This window comes from Ornithodoros turicata, chromosome 3 (genome assembly GCF_037126465.1).
Source record: "Ornithodoros turicata isolate Travis chromosome 3, ASM3712646v1, whole genome shotgun sequence".
Lineage (NCBI taxonomy): Eukaryota > Metazoa > Arthropoda > Arachnida > Ixodida > Argasidae > Ornithodoros > Ornithodoros turicata.
The window spans coordinates 102341638-102361879 of NC_088203.1; the positions used below are offsets into that span (position 1 = coordinate 102341638).

Consider the following 20242-nt stretch of genomic DNA (forward strand, 5'->3'; position numbering starts at 1 on the left):
CTTAATTTTGAACACCCTGTATATGGTTCGAGAGCTTACTCCAGACATTTATGGTGAAAATGGGTTTCAACATGGGTATCAGTATGTTATTGAGGGTGCTGAACTGAAAGTGAGGTCTTACTCACCCTTCTGAGGCATCACTGTCCTGGCCAGCATCCCCATCCGTTGTGAGCCTCGCCTTCTTGTTGGGACGATCCACTTTTTCGTCAGCTTCCCGTTCAACTTTTGCCGGAGCCACCTTCCCCGATGCCTTCATTTCCGAGAGTTCGGAAGCCCACCGATGGACAACAGCCATCACCTTACTGTCCTTCACCATGGTCTTGTTTGGAACCGGCAGTGCCTTCAACACGTTGAGGATCTGCAGAATTGCGGCAGTATGCTCGCACTTTATGACTTCACAATACGTGCTTGTTTACGAGAACGGAAATGTATTTTAAAGTGATAGCTTTATAGGGCCCACTATCGTCAACAGCCATGTAGGTCCGTCCATAACAGTAGTGCAGAAAGGAGGAGAGAGAAAGCAAAAGATGGCACAATGGAACGCAAAGGAGTGGAAGATAGTCCTATAAAGCTACTGCATTCAAAGGCATTTTGTTGGATGTCCAATGTTGCAGCTATTTTTTTTCGAAAATATTTTTTGTTTTGCCTTTCAGAAATTGTCAAACTGGACACACTATTCTACTGGTCTTGATCCAGTGACTGCTGCAGTTTCTTTACATTTCCGTTATTATTTCTGTCGGTCCACACAGATTACAAGACCGAGCTTACCTCTCCTTTCAACGAGAGTTCATTCTCAGGAATATCCACCATCCAGCTCCACAGCAGCGATAAGCCATGATAGTCCAAAAACAGGCGAAGGCATGCCGTTTCTGTTGTGTTCTAACAGACGACGAGAACAGAATGTCAACAAACAAAAACAAAATGTAAACACTGAGCTCAGTTCAAATGCACTGCAGTGTAGACCGCACACAAAATTACTCATACCTGAATGATTTCAAGTAGTCTACGTCGAGTGTCCATGTCTTCTCCTCGAACCATGAGCCGAGCAAGTACGAGAGTATGTTCCCTGTTCCTAAGGCCTCCGCTTAGCTTCTCAATCTCCTCCTCCATCTGGTACAACAGAAAGAAAGAAAAAGATAGGAAAAAAGAATGTGAAAACCACGTGTGTTCAAAACCCCCTGTATAAAGAGTAATGCATATGAGACAAGTCAAGTGCTATCAAATGGTTGGTTGCTGACGTACAGGACAGAACCCTAGATGGAGGAATAAATTACAATATTGCGCTGGATGCCTATCTTGGCACAAGCGTAGTGCAAGAGCATGTGGAACTAAAATCTCTGCTGGCTGCATCAGGTCTTGTACACACCAAATGGGCTGGAGCAGCGATAAATGTGCGGATATATAAAACACAAGACGCCTCCAAGCTGTACTCTCTCCATGAATTGTCTAAATTTTTAATTTCATAAATAAAAAAAATAAAATTTAAATATATATATATTAATATATATATTATACTAATTAATTATAATTAATATTAATATAATATATATTTAAATATATATATATATAAATAAAATAAATAAAATTTTGATTTCAATTTTTAGGTTCTTCTTAGAGTTTGGGACACAGAGAGCAGAATAAAGATGCGTACACACACATTTGGATGCAAGCTTATTCTTTTTTTTTTTTTATCCCCTATAGTTCAGCCCCTGTGACCAAAACATTGTGAAACACCATATACTAATAATGGCAAAAAAGCCTCGCTGCTCCATTTATGAGGCAAAAAAAGTATGGACCTGAGTGGTGATGAATAGAACCAATACACCCTTAAGTTTTGGGGTTTAACCCGATTCATCCCCGAATTTGCACCCGGAATTGAAGGTTGCCTCTTCAGGGTGAAACCAGATTTTTACCCGGCAAATTGCCCTCACTGAGACGTCTGTAGGAATGAACACTACCCTCGTTTGGCAGCAAATGCGGTTAGATTACCGTTTGCACAAAACCAGTACAGTTGATTTTGAGCAACTGTGCCTGATTTCTCCCCGAAGTTAGCATAGTGGAAGCTTTTCCACCCGAATTCGCATGAATTTAGAGCACATGTTTATTTGCCCGATTTTTACCCCCCGAACTTAGAAAAAAATATTTCGCAGAAAACTTCAGGCTGTAAGAATGAACAGACAAAAGGCACACAAGGCACTGCACAGTCCTTCTCTCAATCTTTTTTTTAAATATTACCCATTATTATCACGTTTTATCGCTTATTGGAACACAAAAGAGAGAGGAAAGCATGTATAATCAGACAGAGCGCGAATCCGAACAAGTTGGGCACAATCTACAAAAGACGTCACAGAAACAATCATGAGGGACGACAAACACAGACAGTCGGGTAATGTGTCTGTGTTTTTCGTCCGTCGTTGTTCTTCCCATCATGTCTTTTGTGGCATGTATAACTTTGCCTTCCCTTGCAAACAAAGAAAAAAAGAAAAAGAAAAGAAAAAAATGGGGAAAATGACGCAACAAAGAAGAAAATAGGCACACATAGCAGGTGGCCCCCAGGTTACTGATTCATGGGGCCTCACAATTCTATCAGTATCTGCTTTACTTTTAGGCTTGAAACGTTATTCCTGGTCAAAAGATGACGCTGACTAAAGGGCACCCGTTGACGCTATGTAACCAACCCCCATTACCTAAAAACACCCCATGGGTCACCTTTACGCGAGAACACATGGGGGTACAAATTTTTGCCACAGCACACACAGAGAAACTTTGTAGTTTTGTCATGTTGGATCATGTTCAGCAGAGCCTAGAGAGAGACCGTCTTCAATGTCGCGTGTGGTAATGCTCAACGACAAACAGAGGCTGTAACTTTTGTTTGCGTTGTGAGGGCCGCTCTTCGTGTTTGCAACAGCGCATGCAAGTGCAGGTCGTCGTCGTGGCAACGTGTGGTACGTCCGTATATGGGCGAGTGTACGTGGATCAACGTAGAATTTCCATTTACCTCAGACATTTGTTTAGAAACCAGTGGCCAAACCGTAGGGAACCTTCGCAGTATATTACGTTCATAGTCCAGATTACCGGAAGCTGCAAAGAAACGGTCCCGAATTAGGACGTCGTTCTCGCCCGGACTTCAAGTAGCATGTGAGAGCACGACAAATATCGGAAGACGCAAATTTCAGTCGAACTGTATATTGCGAGATTATGTTTCTGATGCGCATGAGAACATTTTGTTTCCATTTCAAGTAGGATTTACCAGATAGTTATTTTCGTTCAAGCTTCGTATAGATACGTTTGTGTCGGGCATGCATTAAAAAAAAAAGAAAGAAATGTATTGTACTGAACCTTCAGTTCATGACAAAACTCGCTAGCTCTTTGTGTGGGCAAGAATTTGTTCATTTTTACAACATAAATCAGTAGCACTGTTAAGCTTGGAATGTGCCATGTTAAAGTCATTGTAAAACGACACCTCTTGGGAACAATACTCAAATGGAGTGGTGGTCTTGCTATGCACATGGCATAACAGTATTGTCAACACATATGGCAGCTACTGTCAAAGCATACGACAGCACAGAATGCACAGAAAAACACTGACGGACAAGGGACCTGTCCGTGTCTGTGCGTTCTTCACTGTGGTAGCTTAGAACCAACATGCTTTACATTTTCTTGCACTTCTGTCAAAACATGTACCCAAAAGAAATGCACCCAATTACAATATTAGCAGGTGATCATTGCATCAGTAATTAATTAGTAAGTAGGTAACTAATTAATAAGTAATGCATGGCCAAAAGCAGCCCCCTTCCTCACAGCAGACTGCTTTATATTATGGTTTTATAAATATCCAAACACAGTATGGGGTCTATAACGAAACAAAAATGAATAAAAATTGCATCTGGGTGCTACACTACATGCTGGAGGACATATAGTGGAGGAAGACAAATCATTCACATAAAAGTTGCCAGTTGACCCAGTCCTTGAAATAATTTAAATTAAAATCGCAGACCTCTCGACATTGTCAGTGGCCTTATATTGCCTGTTAGGCATTGTGTGCATGCAGGTCTGCATAGTTTTGTAGCAGCCAAAACTTTGTCACAATATTTATTTTACTGTATTTTCAAATTAGCACAATATGCATTTCGACGGCTTCATTTCCTAGTGTATGCCCCCTTTAAGAAATTTCAAATCGTCAGCAATGTCCCGACTGCCGAAGAAAATGGCAGAATAGGGTGTTGACATTGTCCAGGAAAGAGCAGTTCTTAATTTTTTTATAAATTACTGACTGAGTCAACTCAGAAAGCTAATTTTTTTTACAGGATTTTCAGCACTCCATGCACGATTGACAAAAGTCTATGTCTGCCGTGCCAACGAATTTCTTACAGAGCGGAAGAGAAACCATACTTGGGGAAAGCCCTGTACATCCCAACCCTGCAAGCGCAAAGCAAATGTAGGTTGTAAAGTTATTGTGATTGGAATTAAAGCGAGAAGTTTGATCGCTTTTCAGCGTCACACTACAAAGGGAAAGTTACACAAAGTAGTGCCCTAAAGCAGGCATCAGTAGGTTGTCAGGAAGATGCGACACATTTTTAGTGAACTCTACATTAGAAGACAAAGGGACGTTTGACACAGGGAATGTTATCCTGAATGGTTATTCTGCAAGCATATCCCCCTATATCAAGCAACAAGCCGAAGTATGTTGCAGCTTCAATTTATGTATCATGAATGTAATGGAAGCAGATCTTGCAGACAAACTGCTCAGAAATAGTGCATTTAAACATGCCAGGAACACCACTATTACATGAAAATTGTTTTTGTAAAAAAATAGCCATGCAAAAAAATAAAATGTTAGCAGAGGGTTGTTCTGGTATGCATGCATGATCTTGTAACAAGTAAAACTCCTGTGGTTGATTCCTGCAACTGAGTCGCTTCAGTCATAAAGCACCAACCACCTGCATTGTATCGCTGACACAAGCACCCAACGTTAAATGGCAACGTAAAATTTAGTATAGTACCGACTACAGTACATCCAGGTAACAACCTCACTTCAATCTCAAATATATCAAAACATGCCGCCATCAGCTGAAGAAAATTTTTGAAAGGTAGACTACTGAATAAATCACCACCTTGTTGGCGCCACTGCAGCAAGATCTTGTTACAATAGACTCTAGAAAACCCCCTCGTAGCACTCAAAGCTCATTCTACATGTTGTACACTTCTGCTGTCACTTTTTGCTCTCTAACAGACTCAAACCCTTCTTTTTTGTTTTTTTCTTCCCATATACGTATGTGTGCGATTTTTTCAATAATTGCAATTTCGTTCTTGTGGACCTAATTTGGAAATATATTCTATTCTGCTTGTATAAACATATTTTACAAATCATTAACCCACTCCCCTCATATTGCCTCATGGCCCTGAGGGCAATTAACTAATTAAACAAACAAATAAATAAATAAATAAATAAATAAATAAAAGTGTTGTCCACCTTCTCACAGAATCATGCGTACCAAGATCCGGCTGCAGCAACACCTCCCAAAAATGCAAGCTCGTTTCAAAGTGTTTCAACTCACAGCAAGATCCTCGACAGTGTCCCGCTTGCGTTCCTCCTTCTTCCTCTTGGGCGCAACGTTCTTTCCGGATTTCAGCGACATCTTGTTGTCCTCCCCAATGTATCCTCGGCAGTTGCTCGACTCGCAGTAGCAACGTTGCGCTTCTTTGCTGCATTATCGGGTGGTTCGCATTAATGCAAATGCGCTAGAACCGTCGAGAGCAAACAACAATGAGGCACACATACCCGTATCTCTGAAACTGGTAGTCAAACGTTAGCTCTTCCCCGGCCCTCACTGGTCTCCTGGTGAAAAACCCGATACGAAGCTCTCCATTGACGGTCCACTGAAAAACAGAATGGAACCTTCCTCAACATGGCCAGGTGCATAGTATGCTAAGTCTATTGGGTATTTTAAATTTTTGGCAAGTACAAAGATCTGGATATTGAGACGGTCTACAAGTATATGCAGAGCCTCGTGTTTTAGCCAGTAAAACCCGATTTTGCCTCACAATGTGGATGTCACGGGTAAAACCTAGAAAAACCAGAGAAGCAAACTTGCTAAAGCTGCAAACAAAGCTACTTATCCAGCTACAGATGAACAGTAAATACTGCAATCAACACTGTGGCGCCACCTTGTGTGCCGTTTTCTTTTTTCCGACTTTTTTTTTCTTTTCCACTCCTTTCCCGAACTTTCGCAAGGTATCACCAGATTTCAGCTTCAGCTGTTTTACAGCTTGTAACATATAAGTCAGCACCTTTCTAGAAATTAATTATATGTCACATCACATCATAGTGTGCCCTTACTCACATCACATCGTATCAACATCATAGTACATACATCATTCAACATCACAACAATTTCAAATTCAAAGCCCGCAATTAGAATTCAACTTCAAAACCCATCATTGCTCATCAACACAAGTTATCACTGCAAAAGGGCCACCATTTGGGAGAGTAATGAACTCAAGCAGATACCATAAACGGAACAGGTTTTCCCGGTTCCTTCATGTTCCGTTTAAAGAGATTCCACTTACTGTGAAAACAGAAAAATAGTGTTTGAATGCCAAGTTTTGCAATTTTTAGCATCTGCTTTTCTCATTGTGCAATGTTTATCAATTAATTTACAGTCCAGTGATGAGGGTTGAAGGTTTGAAATCAAATATTCATTCAATGAATGTCAAAGTCCAGCATTTGACTGCCAATTCAACATCATATGATATATATTGCAGCCCATGACTCAAAATTCCACCGTTCTCCATGATGATCTAATCACTAGTCTGATTCGTCATTCCCCTGATTACTACGAAAACTTTGGTTTCCAGAAAAGGCGTCATTTCTTCCAGTCAACAGCATTAATGTAGCTAGAAAAACACTTTTCTTAGACTTCCCTTTCTCATAAACACCCTCTCAACCACGCTACGCATCTAGAAGATACAAAACTGATTCCAAGCTCACCTTCTGTGTCTCACAGTTTGGATCACAGGAGTGGTTGATGAAGCGTGACACGTTGCCCTTCTGAGTGGCGTCGATGATTTCATCCGCGCGCAGGGCCATGAAGTAGTAGTGTTGGTGATTTTCACGGGCATACAGCTTCACCCGTTTGCGAAAGTCTTCCGGGGTCAGCACCTCTCCAACGTACTCCATCACAAATGCACCCCTGATTGATAATGTTACATTACAGGAAATTCAGTGAAAATTGCAAAGTCTGTCTACGCAGTCATAAAATATGTGCTTTGCTAAACATAAAGAACATTCCAGTACATATACATTCTCTTATGCAAAAGCTAAACAAATTCTAAACTCACAAACACGCTAAACAAACATAAAGAGATCGCATACATGTTTAAACACACAAGAGAAGTATACAGTGTAGTGAACATCCATGGCACTGTAGTCTAATCACAAAAGTGTCTAATTTAACACATATGTCATTTACACGTGTAATAAAGAGCAAACGTACGAGGCCAAGGTCTCGAGGGTCTTTAGTCCGAAGCCCTTTTTCTCAGTCTGAAATTTTTCCACTTTCACATAGCTTCTCTGAAAAAAGGGAGAGCACGTTCGAAAATGCATTAGCCAAAGAGTCAATATAGAACTGAAAGTAAACTCTGCAGTTTGCAACAAAAATTATTTGTACCTTCTGAAACCTCCTATTGCTGCAGTTATCTCCAATGGGACAACGCGAACCACTGAAACACATCAAAGGGGATGACCATGTGCTCCGTGGTAGGACGCCCCAGAAAGCAAGGCTAACCGAACGCAGTAGCAAGACCCGACCTTACCACTCGATCATAAGTAGGCGGTTGAGGCAGTCTTCATCACAGCCCATGATACCTCTTTTCTTCTCATCTTTGGTCAGCGTGCAGTCACAGATCATGCGGCGCACTTCCTTCTTGCTCTTGCACTTTTTCCTGTAATGACATGTGTCAATGAAAAAATGGCTAGGAAGCAAGCGAGCTGGTTAAGATGATGCATAATGTAAAAAAACCCGAGACTAGGGAACACGAAGGGACAGACACAAACACGAAGTCTCAATTTTGAGACTTCGTGTTTGTGTCTGTCCCTTCGTGTTCCCTAGTCTCTGGGTTTTTTACATTATGACATGTGTGCTGCTAGATCCCGCTTGCAGTTGTGGCACTAAAAGATCACCTATTTCGTTTTAGGGCAATAATTAACTCTCTGTTCCCCTTTATTGATAAGTTGGGAATGCATTTACATGTTTGTCGAGGGTCAATATTATTTATTTATTTATTAGCATGCCTACAGCGCCAAAGGCATTACGGAAGGCATGTCTACAAGGCAATAGAAGGGAAAATGTTACAAACATGACATGAATAAACATAATTACCAACAGGGGGCATCAACTCTAACAATAACTAACAATGCAACTTAGAATAAAACAAGGGTTGGCGGTGCAGTTATACTTAGGGCCTGAAGTTTTTGGGAAATATTTTTTTTCTAAATTCGGGGGGCAAAAATCGGGTAAATAAACATGTGCACTAAATGCGTGCGAATTCGGATGAAAAAACTTCCATTACGCTAAAATCGGGGGAGAAATCGAGCTCAGTTATTCAAATTAACTGTAGCGGTTTGGTACAAACGGTGATGTAACTGCATGTTTCTGCCAAACAAGTAAGTTGGTGCATTCCTACAGACATCCCAGAGAGGGCAATTTGCTGCGTAAAAATCGGGTTTCACCCTAAAGAGGCAACCTTCAATTCGAGTGCAAATTCGGGGAAGAATCGGGTAAAACCCTAAAACTTCAGGCTCTAGTTATACTCCCTATCTGTATTCTTTGTCCCATGATAACTCTTTTTTGTTGTCGTACTTTTAACCTGTACTGTTTTTAGAATAAATTTCGTCGGTTGTAAGCTATCAGTTGTGGTGTCAACCTGTTTTTTCTGTCCTCGTCCTACTTGGCTGCTTGTTTTTTTTATGAGTTAGAATAAAACAACGTAACATTTTGTGGAAATTGATGTTCTGAGGATGGAACACAGAGTAAGGACAAACACACAAAGCCTAAGAACAATGAACGATGAAAGGCGGAAGTCACTGAAAAGGTTAGCCAGCTGTAGGACACAGTTGTCCTACAGCTGGCTAACCTTTTCGGTGACTTCCTTCTTTCATCGTTTCAACATAACATTCATGTCAGAGACGACATTTCTAGACAGACTATTCTGCTGCGATATCGTCCCGGACAAAAAAGAGCATTTGAAAACACCTGTTCGACAAACATTTTCAGAAACCTTTTCAGAACGGTCCAACTCTTGAAGCTACAGACGTAGACAGCTGGCGATAAGTATTGGGGAAGGATTTAGGACAGTCTGACTATGATGTACACTACGGTTACATCCACGTAAAGAGAGCAAATCCCATACCAGCAATCTCTGTTACACTTTCTTCATATCTGTGCTGACAATAGACAAATCTATCAGCGTTATCTTTAATGTTCTCAATTTTGCTGGTTAAAAACGAGGAGTTATTGTCCCGTAGAATACTAGCATATTCAAGCACTGGATGCAGAAATGAAGAATATAAATTTCATTTTACTTTCGCAGGAGAATCTTTAAAAAGTTCGTAATTAACAACCGCAGGGGTGTGACTGTCTTTGCCAACTGTAAATCTAATACGATCGCCCTTTTTTAAATGAGTAATTTACTTTACATGATGCACCAAACAATGGTGACCAATGAATGCATGAGTTAGAAAATTACACAGTAGGTGATTAAGTTAAAAAGGACACATTAAAGGAGTACAGAGGGCCATCCAAAAAAATTTCAGATTAAGACATGTGATGAAAGTGTGTGTGTCATTATACCGAGTAGCGCGAAAGGTTTTGATGTGTGCAATTTGTTTCCCAGAAAAAACCTCACATAAACATAGCTCCGCGCGTTCGCCCTTAACTCGCCACTCCAGCTATAACGAGGATGAGGAGGTATGATGCCACGTCACCGATGACGGTATAAGGAGACTCGTTCTGGTTCGTCGGTCAGTGGGGATCAGCACCTTGTCCCTTTGCCGTCGTAAACCTGTTTTGCCAGTTCTCCCGGAGAATTGGGGATAGAAGGAGCGGCCGAAACATTACCGAGCAACGAGAAAGGCTTTATCGGAACCCCGAACAGCGGAGTAGCAGACGACAGCGGAGTGGCAGACAACATTTCTCTAGGCCAATCAGCTAGCGTTCTCCATATAGCGTCAGCGCGAGGTTCCAGGCAGATCAAAGGCTGGTACTGCTCTTCACCACCGTTGCGCATGGTCGCTTTTTGCGGCGTATTTTAAATTCAATTTCCGTGATAATTATGACTCTGTGGTGTAAATTACTTCGCATGGTGCATCTTACTGGCCTACTTAACAGTTTTTTTATATGAAGAAAACAGAGTGTTAAAAATGGACTTCTGTGCTACTTTAAATGCTTCAGAACGCAGACCACACACCACACCATGCCTTTAGCGTACAAACTACACCGACTCAGCACTTCGATAAAGAAATCCAGTTGGTCTGTGCAATTGCACACCATGTCAAGTGTGATACTACATAGAGAACACGTCACACTTACCTCTCAAACCGGTAGATGTTTTCGTCGATTTCTTCGTACCCTCCTTTCGACGGAGACTCTGCTTCTTTCTTGACTCTAATCGGCTCCTCCGGAGGCGAGGGAGATTTGTGCTCCTTCTTGGTCCTGGAGACCTCCCTTGGAGATGAGGGCGGTTCTGGCTCCCTCTTTGCTCTCACGGGCTCTCTCGGGGGAGTGCATTCTCGACGCGAGAGTACCGCCTTTCCGTCAGAGAGGAGCTGACTGTCCGAAGGAGCGGACTTGATCTGCGGCGACGACGCCTTGGGAGGTGACCTGATCCGCGAGGACCCGGACTTGCCCTCCGCGACTTTCGCTGGCGGTAGGGCTCGGCTGTCAGACTTTTGAGACACTGACGTGCTGTCGCTAGTTTCCAGCTCGCTGCTTCTTCGCCAGCGTGACTTCACCTTTGGGCATGAAGTTTTTTTTCTTTTTTTTGTGCTCCATCACCAAATATACTAAAGAACCATTGTTGAAACAAAGACAAACACGCAAGCAACGAAAAAAAAGCTGTTCAAGGTTCAGGCCCAGGCCTGTGGGGGCACAATCCTACCCCACTACAAAGAAGCATGGAAGTGGCGTTTAGAATTTCTGGGAGCCCAGCCCAATTCATCATTCTGTCACTTGAGGATAGCTTTGCTGAACCGCTAGTTCATCACAGCCCTCTATAGTGACGCAATTTCATCTCCGACAGGGCCCCTGCTGCCTTTTATGAAACGGGCTGCTAAACACTGAATTCTTTCAACTTTTAATACTTTCTTAATTTTGTGAGGGTTGTTGCGATGGCTGTTCTTAATGTTGTGAAGTTTTACATAGTATAGCAAGACCTTCTCATCTTCAGCAAGTAGCGAGGCCAATTGTGAGTGCACATTCCACTTCAAAGAGTTCCTACAAAGATGCTGTTACCTTTTCGGGCTTCGCAGAATCGTCCTTTCTCGATGGTGAAGCAGTCCTTGAAGGTGAAGAGGGTGGCATGGGAGGGGGCATGGGGGACTCACTGGTGGAGGTGTTTTCCACCGCGTGCTCAACACCTGTAACTGAGGGCTCGTCCACCACTTTCGGCTCTGCATCCGCCCATCGAGATTTTCTTCTCGTTCGCGATGACGGGCTTTTTGAGGGAGAGCTCTGAAATTAGGCAGTAATTTTTTGCCTCGTCTCAAATGAAAAAAAAAAACTGCGTCGAAGCTAAAAATTACACTGTCCGCAAAATTTAGTTACCAAAATTGAATAAGGGCATGACAAACCTAGAGAATCAAACGTGATTTCTGGCGTAATGTACTTACAACAGAACGAAAGAGCGGATGCTTCGTAACATTTCCAAGCTTTTACAAGGATCTAGTTTTAAAAAAATAACTTCCCATCTTTACAACACTTTAACTAGACAACAGCTAAGCAGCATAATTCCTTCACCAAAATCGAGCTATTCCACATAAAACAGCACCTCGCATGTTAAGTGTGCACCGAAGAGAGTGCATACGAAACAGACATGGGTAAAGATAAAAGACAGGTAAAAGAAACGTGATCTTATGAATGCAGATAAAATTGACGGTACCCACATATGCACAGATACAGAGTAATCAGCATTACTCATTACGTTACTCACAGTATGAATGAAATCTGCATGACAAAAATTACTACGAGACGAAAGTTTTTTTTTACTATTTAGGAGCATTATAATCCATTTCAGCTATTGCATGCATTATAATGCATCATAATTAGACCCTGAAGTTTTCGGGTTTTATATTTTTCCAAATTCGGGGGGTAGAAATCGGGTCAATAAATTGATAATGAAAATTCATGCAAATTCTGGCAGAAAAATTACCATCAGACTGAGTTCGGGGAGAAATCGGGCATTATTGTAGAATAAACGTTCACTGTACTGTTTATCCAGAGTGCCAGAAGTAAGGGGCCAGTCGCATATTTTGTGAGAAACTAGTATGTCGATGCCTTGAGGCGCCTAGCCTAGGTGCAGTTTTGCAGGTAGGAATCGGGTTTAACCCGAGATAGGTGAATCTCAATTCGGGGTGCAAATTCGGGGAAAAATCGGGTTTAACCCTAAAACATCAGGGTCTAATCATAATCTATTTAAACTACTTAAGAGCATTATATTCCATAAGCCTTCCATTAATAGCAGTGAAACACACGGTAATGCAATGGATGACACAACTGGACACAGCATATTGGCTTCACTAAGCTCTTTCACTGGACCTTTTTTCGCAACTGCTTTTGCGCACGTGCTGCGCCGCCGATTACCTTCGGGGCGGCAGACAACGTTTCCTCTGAACTCAACAGATGGTGCTGGATGTGACCGACGGGAATGGGGACCAGTGGGGACACTGCCCCTCTCTCAGACCGGTTTTGACCCTCTATGCTACCCACATGGGTTTGTCTTGGCATGCACAGAGGGTGGTTCGCTGGAGGGCCTCTAGGATGTGACGCGAGTGTGAAAAAGGGACCAATGTGGCTCCACCTTGGGGACATCGGCTGAGACATTAATGCTTATTTGCAGATATGTCCGTGGACAATGCTGCACCCGCGCACACCCCTACTTATGCGCGCTCGTTATCAAGCGTGAATAGTTACTTACCAAACCCTTGTCCGGACTGCTGTAGTAACGCCTGTTGCGATTATCGCTAACTTCTTCTTTCCCAGTGGTAGTGCTCGGAGCGACCGAGGGCTTGTCTGCGTCGTTTACTCCATCTTGCTTTTCCGCTACCTTTACAACTTCGACTGTCTCTTTTATATTCTCCTCACATTCTGGAGCAGAGCTGCTTTGCTCCTTCTCGCCCGCATTGTCCGACGATTCTCCTGCATCGTCTACAATGGCATATTCATCCGCGGTACTGGGAGGGTCCTGTTCACTGTCCAGCTGTCATAGAAAATTCGGGATTAAAAACACTGTAAAAATACATTCGCAGGTGTGCTGGAAAAACAACCCTGCACTTTCACAAATACTTAAAATGCATTTATATTTCATTCATATTAACTATTGCAAATCCTGCATTAAGAAGAACCTGAAGATAGTATATGTGCTTAGTACTTTGCCAAAGTTAAGGCACAGAACAGTACTGTGGACGTTGCTGTACAAGTAAAGTACAGCCTGTTCAACAAAAGGTGAAACAAGCTCAATGTCACATTGGCATCATGAATTAAATTAGAATTCACCGTGTTCGAAAACAAAAGATCGGCATACACTACAGTCAGTCAAGCACATGGTAAATACTTAGAAAAGGGTGTTTTTAGTTACACTGGCATGTGGCAGCAAACTGGCATGGCAACAAACAAACAAAGTCTCAGATAGCTGTGCTTCACATTTTGTTGAACGTCGTATGGGGCCAAGGAGGTTAAGTTTTGCTACCAGAATACTCTAGAACTGTTCCCCTGTACCCACCTTTATATCCTCCTCCTCTTCTACCTTGGTCTCGACCTCTTCCTTCAGTTGAACCTCATCTTCCACATTCACCACCGTCATCACCACAGACTCAACCTGCTCATTCTCTTTCACTTCCTCCTTTTCCTCTTTGGGAGCCTCTCCCTTTTCTTCCCCTTGCTCCTCTTCTTCATCTTTCTTCTTCTTCCCCTTCTTTCCCTTTGGCGTCCTCACTTTCACGGGTGTCTCGGGCTTCTTCTCGTTTGAGCGCAGCCTATTGCTCCTCCTCCGTGTAGTTGGTCCATTGTTTTCCCCCACCTCTTCCGTTGTCACAGGAGCGTCTTGCTCGGGTTTAACTTTGGACGGTGTCACCCTCTGAGTTCGCCCTCGTCGACGTTTCGTTGACGTACCTGCCAAAAACGCGGGAGTTGTACGTTTGATTGCAACAGTGATTTCCCCAGTAATTCACTGCTGGGGAAATCTGCTTGGGTTTTATTCGTACATGTTATTACGTTAGAGCACAGTACATTAGAATACAGATTCATTGTGAACGGCATTTCAACATTAAGATGCATAATCAAATCGCAAATGGTTCTTGATGATCCACATCGAGTTTGCGTGCCCTCAGGCACTTTTGCTCGTATATGCGCGCAATATATGCATTGAACAGTCACTTTCAAATGATTTTGGACAAATGGGTGGTACGATCATCTGCATGACTGTGGTCGTACAGTCCAAGTTTGACAGTACATGATGTAATTCTCTGCGCCGGACTCTCTACCGGAACGTGTTGGTGGCCGAGCTGGGTGGGGTCACCTGAGAAATTTCAGGGGGGGTGCTGCAAAAACGCAGGGGGGTGTAGGGAAATCCCTGGATTGCAAACGTATTGACAATACTGCATGTAATGTTTAGAAAAAGCGGGATGTAGCTAGGTAGGTGGTACATATTCATCATGGATGTATGCAGCACAGAGATGAAGACAGGAGCGTTAGAACAAAAGGCAGTATGACTGCAGTCGTACTGTCTTATTTTTGTTCGAACGATCCCCTTCGTCCCTGTGTTGCGTACATCCATGATGTGCAGTGTTTACCTCCTTAACTGACCATATGTAAGCTGTGGAACAAACGGCTTTGTGTTTCAAGCGTTCCTCTTTCCCGTTTCTTTCCTGTGTTGACATTTTCAAAAAACTGGCTTTTCTTCAAGCACATTCAGGGTTTAGCTCACCGCACTACTTGAAACAGAAAAACTCTCACGGTGTCTACCAAATTGTAGCCTCCAAATTCCCAGACTTTTCCAGGTTTTCACTGACTATGTCCTGACCAAAACAAAAGAAACTAAGTTTTAATACCTGATTCTTCATAAAACAGATCATTCATCGAATATTAGTGAAGCTGCCCTATTATTTCGCCACCGAGCTTGTCGTATTGGCGGACTGCTCCTCGTGGCAATGTTGCTGACACCTGGCCGCTCAACTACTCATCAGCACTTGCGATTCACTGCACATCATCACAGCACTTGTCTACGATTTTCCCCGACTTCTGCTGCTTTTCGGCAACTTCCCTGACAATTCCCGGTGTTCCAGGTTGGTAGTAATCTGTACTTGCAAATTTCTAGAATTTTTGATGACATTTTCTTCCATGTTACTGAATGTGCCGAAATGCAGAGTGAAACACAGGGCCAAACCGTTTGCAATGAACTCAATTGCTAAGCATGTGCGTCATTTCATAACATCTTCTGATCTCAGGGATTCAGTTCTATCTAATATTCTTGCAATAAAACACGTAGGCTTGCACATGAGGCTTTGTACTGCTGTTTCTTTTTTACTGAAAAGTAATTATGTGCTGTTTAAAATATGGTAATCTGAATCTGAAGTGTATACAGCACACAATTAGATTCGGCAAGATGTGAACATCTCACACGATCACAAAAGTTCTGAGGAAACACGTCGTTATGCTGAGTCCACACACTTTAGATAGCCACAATCACACCTCCTCCCAAGGTAGCATCAACAGGCCAAGGCTATGAGTAATAAACAATACTGCAATGCCACTGTGGGGGAAAAAAAAAGTCCCTCCGGATGCTATGCTGTGGAGTCTGTTGTGTAATGTTTACACGTGTTTGCATTCTGCATTATTCGAATTGGGATGAGCGAGCGAAGGATGTATCCTGATGATCAAATACTATGCTTCCCATGCTGCCACATCGTATTCAGCACATATATAAGGTTTCCGAATTTAGTATTTGTCGAGAAGCACCAATAAACGTACGCCAGTACATTTCTTACATGGTCGGTGAAAACAATTACGCAATGGTAATCACTGTAACGAGTGCTTCAAATTACCGGTTGCATCAAAGTAGCCGTTGATAAATGTAATCCTATGAACGACTCCCCTACTTCTAGCTTTTGGACAGCATGTGTAAGGCTGGTGATCTCTGCTGCACCTTGCTTGCTCCGCCCGCATCAAGCGCCAACGCAGAGCGAACTTAACATTGTTGCGACGAAAGAAGCAGTGTGCAATATCATGCATAACTTAGCTTTGTGATGACTAGAGCGTAGATAAATATGCACTAAAAACTCCTGAAATGTGCATGCAACCATCCACTAAACATTGTTGAAATATGGAGTAAAAAACCTGAATATTGTTAGGTATACTTATTATGCAGAATGAAGAAGGATGACGCACATGGAATGAGCGGCAGTCGTCTGGCAGAATTAAATCTATTGAGTCTGTGCTTACGACTTGTCTGTTCTCCCTCTTACCATATATGCAATGTATTTTCCTTGTCGTTGGTATGACAGCATTGCATCAAATGCACATTTGAGAAAACTGGAGCGTTTGATTAGGGACCACACGGTAAAATAAAGGCGCCTAAGTTGGGAGCACACAAGAAAGAAGACCTGTGCAACAGTCATGCAGTTGAAGGCTTTGCTCACGGCACTGCGCCACAGATCAAAATGCTAATGCAGCCCATCAACCACACACACATACAACATCAGACGTAAGGTGGAAGCTGAAACCCCCTCCCCCCCCAAAAAAAAAAATTCATGAAGAATATTCTACCAGAATTTTCATGAAAGAGGACCGAAAGCTTTCCTGAAACCAGCAGAACCTTACATGAAAGGAAAGACGACTAAAGCTCTCGCACCTGGCCATACAAAAATATATGGTAGAATATGCACTATGCATGCATTTTCATCCAAAATATGTGCCATAACGTGCCAAATATGCATTTATATGCACCATAGAACCGTCCTAATCAGCCCCAAAGCAAAACCAAAAGCATTTCTTCATCGTCCTGACACAAAACTATATGAAAAAAAAAAAAAAAAGAAAACGTGCATTTGTATGAAAATCCGCGCTCTAGTGATGACACACAAGGGTCATCACCTCATCGTACTTTTCGTACTAACTAACTTTCAACACTTCTAGAAACTTAACGCCGAGAAAACAGTGGGACGGGACAGGTATCACATGATACTATAGTACTACATAACACATTTGAGACAGGCTACTAATATTTACTATAGGGTTTATTCGCATGACGTCATCCGCAGGAGAGCACTACTGTCGCTAACAGATTTGCCGCCGTAATGTAGGTCCGTAGGTTGACTGTCTGTGCCTTCACCCACTTCGCATTCACAGTACATTTGGTGTTTCAGAGTCACTGTGCTGCGTGAATATTATTTGTACCACGATGAAAGTAATTTCCATGTTTTCAAAGTTAATAGTCCTCTAAAAAGCACATGGCAGGGAACGAAAACCAGAACCACACCTCGAGGGACGTACATCATGGCGTCGCCTTCGCATTTCCGAAGTTACTGCCCTCTGGCGGGATGACGTCGGTGCATAAACTCTATAAGATCTGTTTCGAAGAATAACTGGAATTCTTGAGAAGTTTGGTTTTCATTGGCATTAAATTGCAATTCGGTCCTAAATTTCCTAAGGCAGGTACATACTGCTATGAAGATGTCATTGCAGCAAAAAATAGTAAAAAGGGGATAAGTCGACTTATCCCCTTATTCCATACAGAGGTTCAATTCTCGGCAGTCAATCAAAAGTGCTGACAGACTTGATGTCACCCCACGCCAGGAGCAGCATGGGCGCATTCTTGTAAACTAATTTTCTCAAGAAATTTGCACTTTCCCAAACGAAACATTTTGCATGACAGTTCCTGAAGGCAGTGTGCTCACGTCATGCGGTAAAAGTGTCGTTTAAAACTGTCAAAAAAACTGCAGCACTCACTTTCAGACGATGAAGTCTGGCTGTCCGTTGCAGACGCCACGCTAGATTCGTCCTGTGTTCCCTCTTCCGCGGTGTTCTCAGTTGACTGACTGCTCTGATCGTCTGCATCTGTCCTCCCGGCCACAATCACCACTTGCGCACAAGACAGTTCACAATCTTTGCCTTCCACTGGGATGTCATTCTCTGTCACTTCACCAACACCACATCCGTCCACCTCACCACAAGGAGTCACGGACGGTGCATGTTCATTGTCGTTCAAAGCGTCCAGCACCTGAGGAGGTACTTCGACAAGGGTCTCGCACGGTGAGATCACTTGTGGACTGTCTTTCACATCGGGCATAGCTAGGGACTCAAGGTCCTTGAAACTGATTTCAGATGTTTGGCCTTCACTCTTGGTGCTGCTCACTTCATCTTCTTCCCTGTAGGTTAAAAAAAGAAAAAGAATGAGTAACAGCAGTCACATGACATTTTTCACTTAGACAGTGGATAATATAGCGTAAAGAGAGGGACAGGATTTTAAAACTCCTCTCTGTTTGTTGCTACAGTCTCAGATTTCTTTACAAATATCACAGTCTTGCGGCTCTGTTATGGAAATCGTCTTCCATGGCTGAAACAAGCGGACGCGACTTCGCTGTAAAATCTACCTTCTTCATGACTGGGAAAGTCAAGAACAATGTTGAATAAAAATTTAAATTGTACGCTGGTGGACAGACTCCACGCAAATTATATCGCTTTCAGACTAAATTACTCTTCTCACCCGGATGAAAGTCCCAGGATAAACGCCGCGGGTCCGTAACACGGGCCAGGGCAAAACCCGCCAAAGTCGAACGGAGTCGCGTACACCAGCGACCCCATCGTGCTGGAAAAGCCCACGACGTCCAAGACAATGAACTTCTACATGCGATCAAAACCACGTCCCCATCCTACGAACGACGCACGAGAAATGCGGAACAGCGCGAACGAAACTCGCGCGCGAATGTCGCGGCCCTAGAACATCCCTTTCCCCAATGTACTCATCCGCGCAGAGTTTTACACGCGTGAAAATTACGATAAAAAAATAAAGAACGAAATACTGCGACTGCGTTTTAGAAACAAAAGAAGAAGAAGAAAAAAACACTATGGCAAGTAAAATTCCTACGAAATATAAGGTGCCCTCAGAGGAACTACTTTGCTTCGCGCACGATTGCTACCACAACAGCAACTCAGCAGACGACACACAGGGACGGATTGCTTTGTCCTTTAAAAAACATCACAGCCCCAAGAAACGAATTAAAAACAGCAAAAAATTAACAGCGGCTGTAAAAAGACGCGCGCGACTCGAAGTCGCGAGAGTCAAACAATCTTCCGTCGCCAATTTCTCTCCCATCCCAATAAAGTGACAAGGCCTCAAGCGTTCTTCTCCCCCGTGCGCCCGGAGCCGACAAAGACTTTTTTCCAATTTAGACAGGGAAGCATTCTGCAAAATAAGGAGAGTCCGTTTTTTTCTTCGCCGTTTTACGACCGGTTGCGGTTAGACGGTCGGCGTTACAAAGTGGGCACGCGTCGTCTAAAAAAGTGAAAGGTCCTTCTTTTTCTTCTAAAAAAAAAATGGTTAAAGAACACACGAATGGAAATGCACATTGACAGAGGAAAGGTGACCCTGCAGGCGGTTACAGCCGTGCAGGTGCCTACCGCTCGAGGAAAAAGTTGGCTGCACCTTGTCCGAAATTGTGCCACCCTTTATTTTTGGGTCTTACTATTTGGTTTGCTTCCAGTTAAATAAAACAGTCGCGTTCACAGCACAAACACTCGCTGCAACAGCGTCTAGTCATCAGATCATATTTACTGCAAACATAAATATAACTGAAGAAATATAGGTCTGACACAACACAATGCACCTGTGGTACATAACTACACATACATAACTCGCCTAAAACTAGTACGGGTAGTTATCTTATTCTCGAAGTAACGATGCAATTATTGCAAATGAAAGTAATAATGTTACCCTCTCTATATCTCTTCTTTGCAGATAAAAACAGAGAAAA

The 20242-nt window shown here is 42.8% G+C and overlaps 1 protein-coding gene across 6 annotated transcripts in view; it reads right to left on the minus strand.

Annotated features, from left to right (window-relative positions):
• LOC135389014 (histone-lysine N-methyltransferase SETD2-like) overlaps nt 1-20242 on the minus strand; it is a 45539-nt gene that overhangs the window by 12057 nt on the left and 13240 nt on the right. For all 6 annotated transcript variants that reach the window (XM_064618931.1, XM_064618926.1, XM_064618927.1 and 3 more), the window contains 14 exons: nt 18219-18637; nt 13996-14384; nt 13192-13473; nt 11511-11729; nt 10590-11011; nt 7816-7944; nt 7671-7722; nt 7497-7573; nt 6992-7193; nt 5783-5880; nt 5559-5706; nt 985-1110; nt 769-879; nt 126-358 (listed from right to left, as the gene is read on the minus strand). In XM_064618931.1, coding sequence (XP_064475001.1) covers nt 126-358; nt 769-879; nt 985-1110; nt 5559-5706; nt 5783-5880; nt 6992-7193; nt 7497-7573; nt 7671-7722; nt 7816-7944; nt 10590-11011; nt 11511-11729; nt 13192-13473; nt 13996-14384; nt 18219-18637 — 2907 coding nt within the window. The remainder of the gene's footprint in view (nt 1-125; nt 359-768; nt 880-984; nt 1111-5558; nt 5707-5782; nt 5881-6991; nt 7194-7496; nt 7574-7670; nt 7723-7815; nt 7945-10589; nt 11012-11510; nt 11730-13191; nt 13474-13995; nt 14385-18218; nt 18638-20242) is intronic.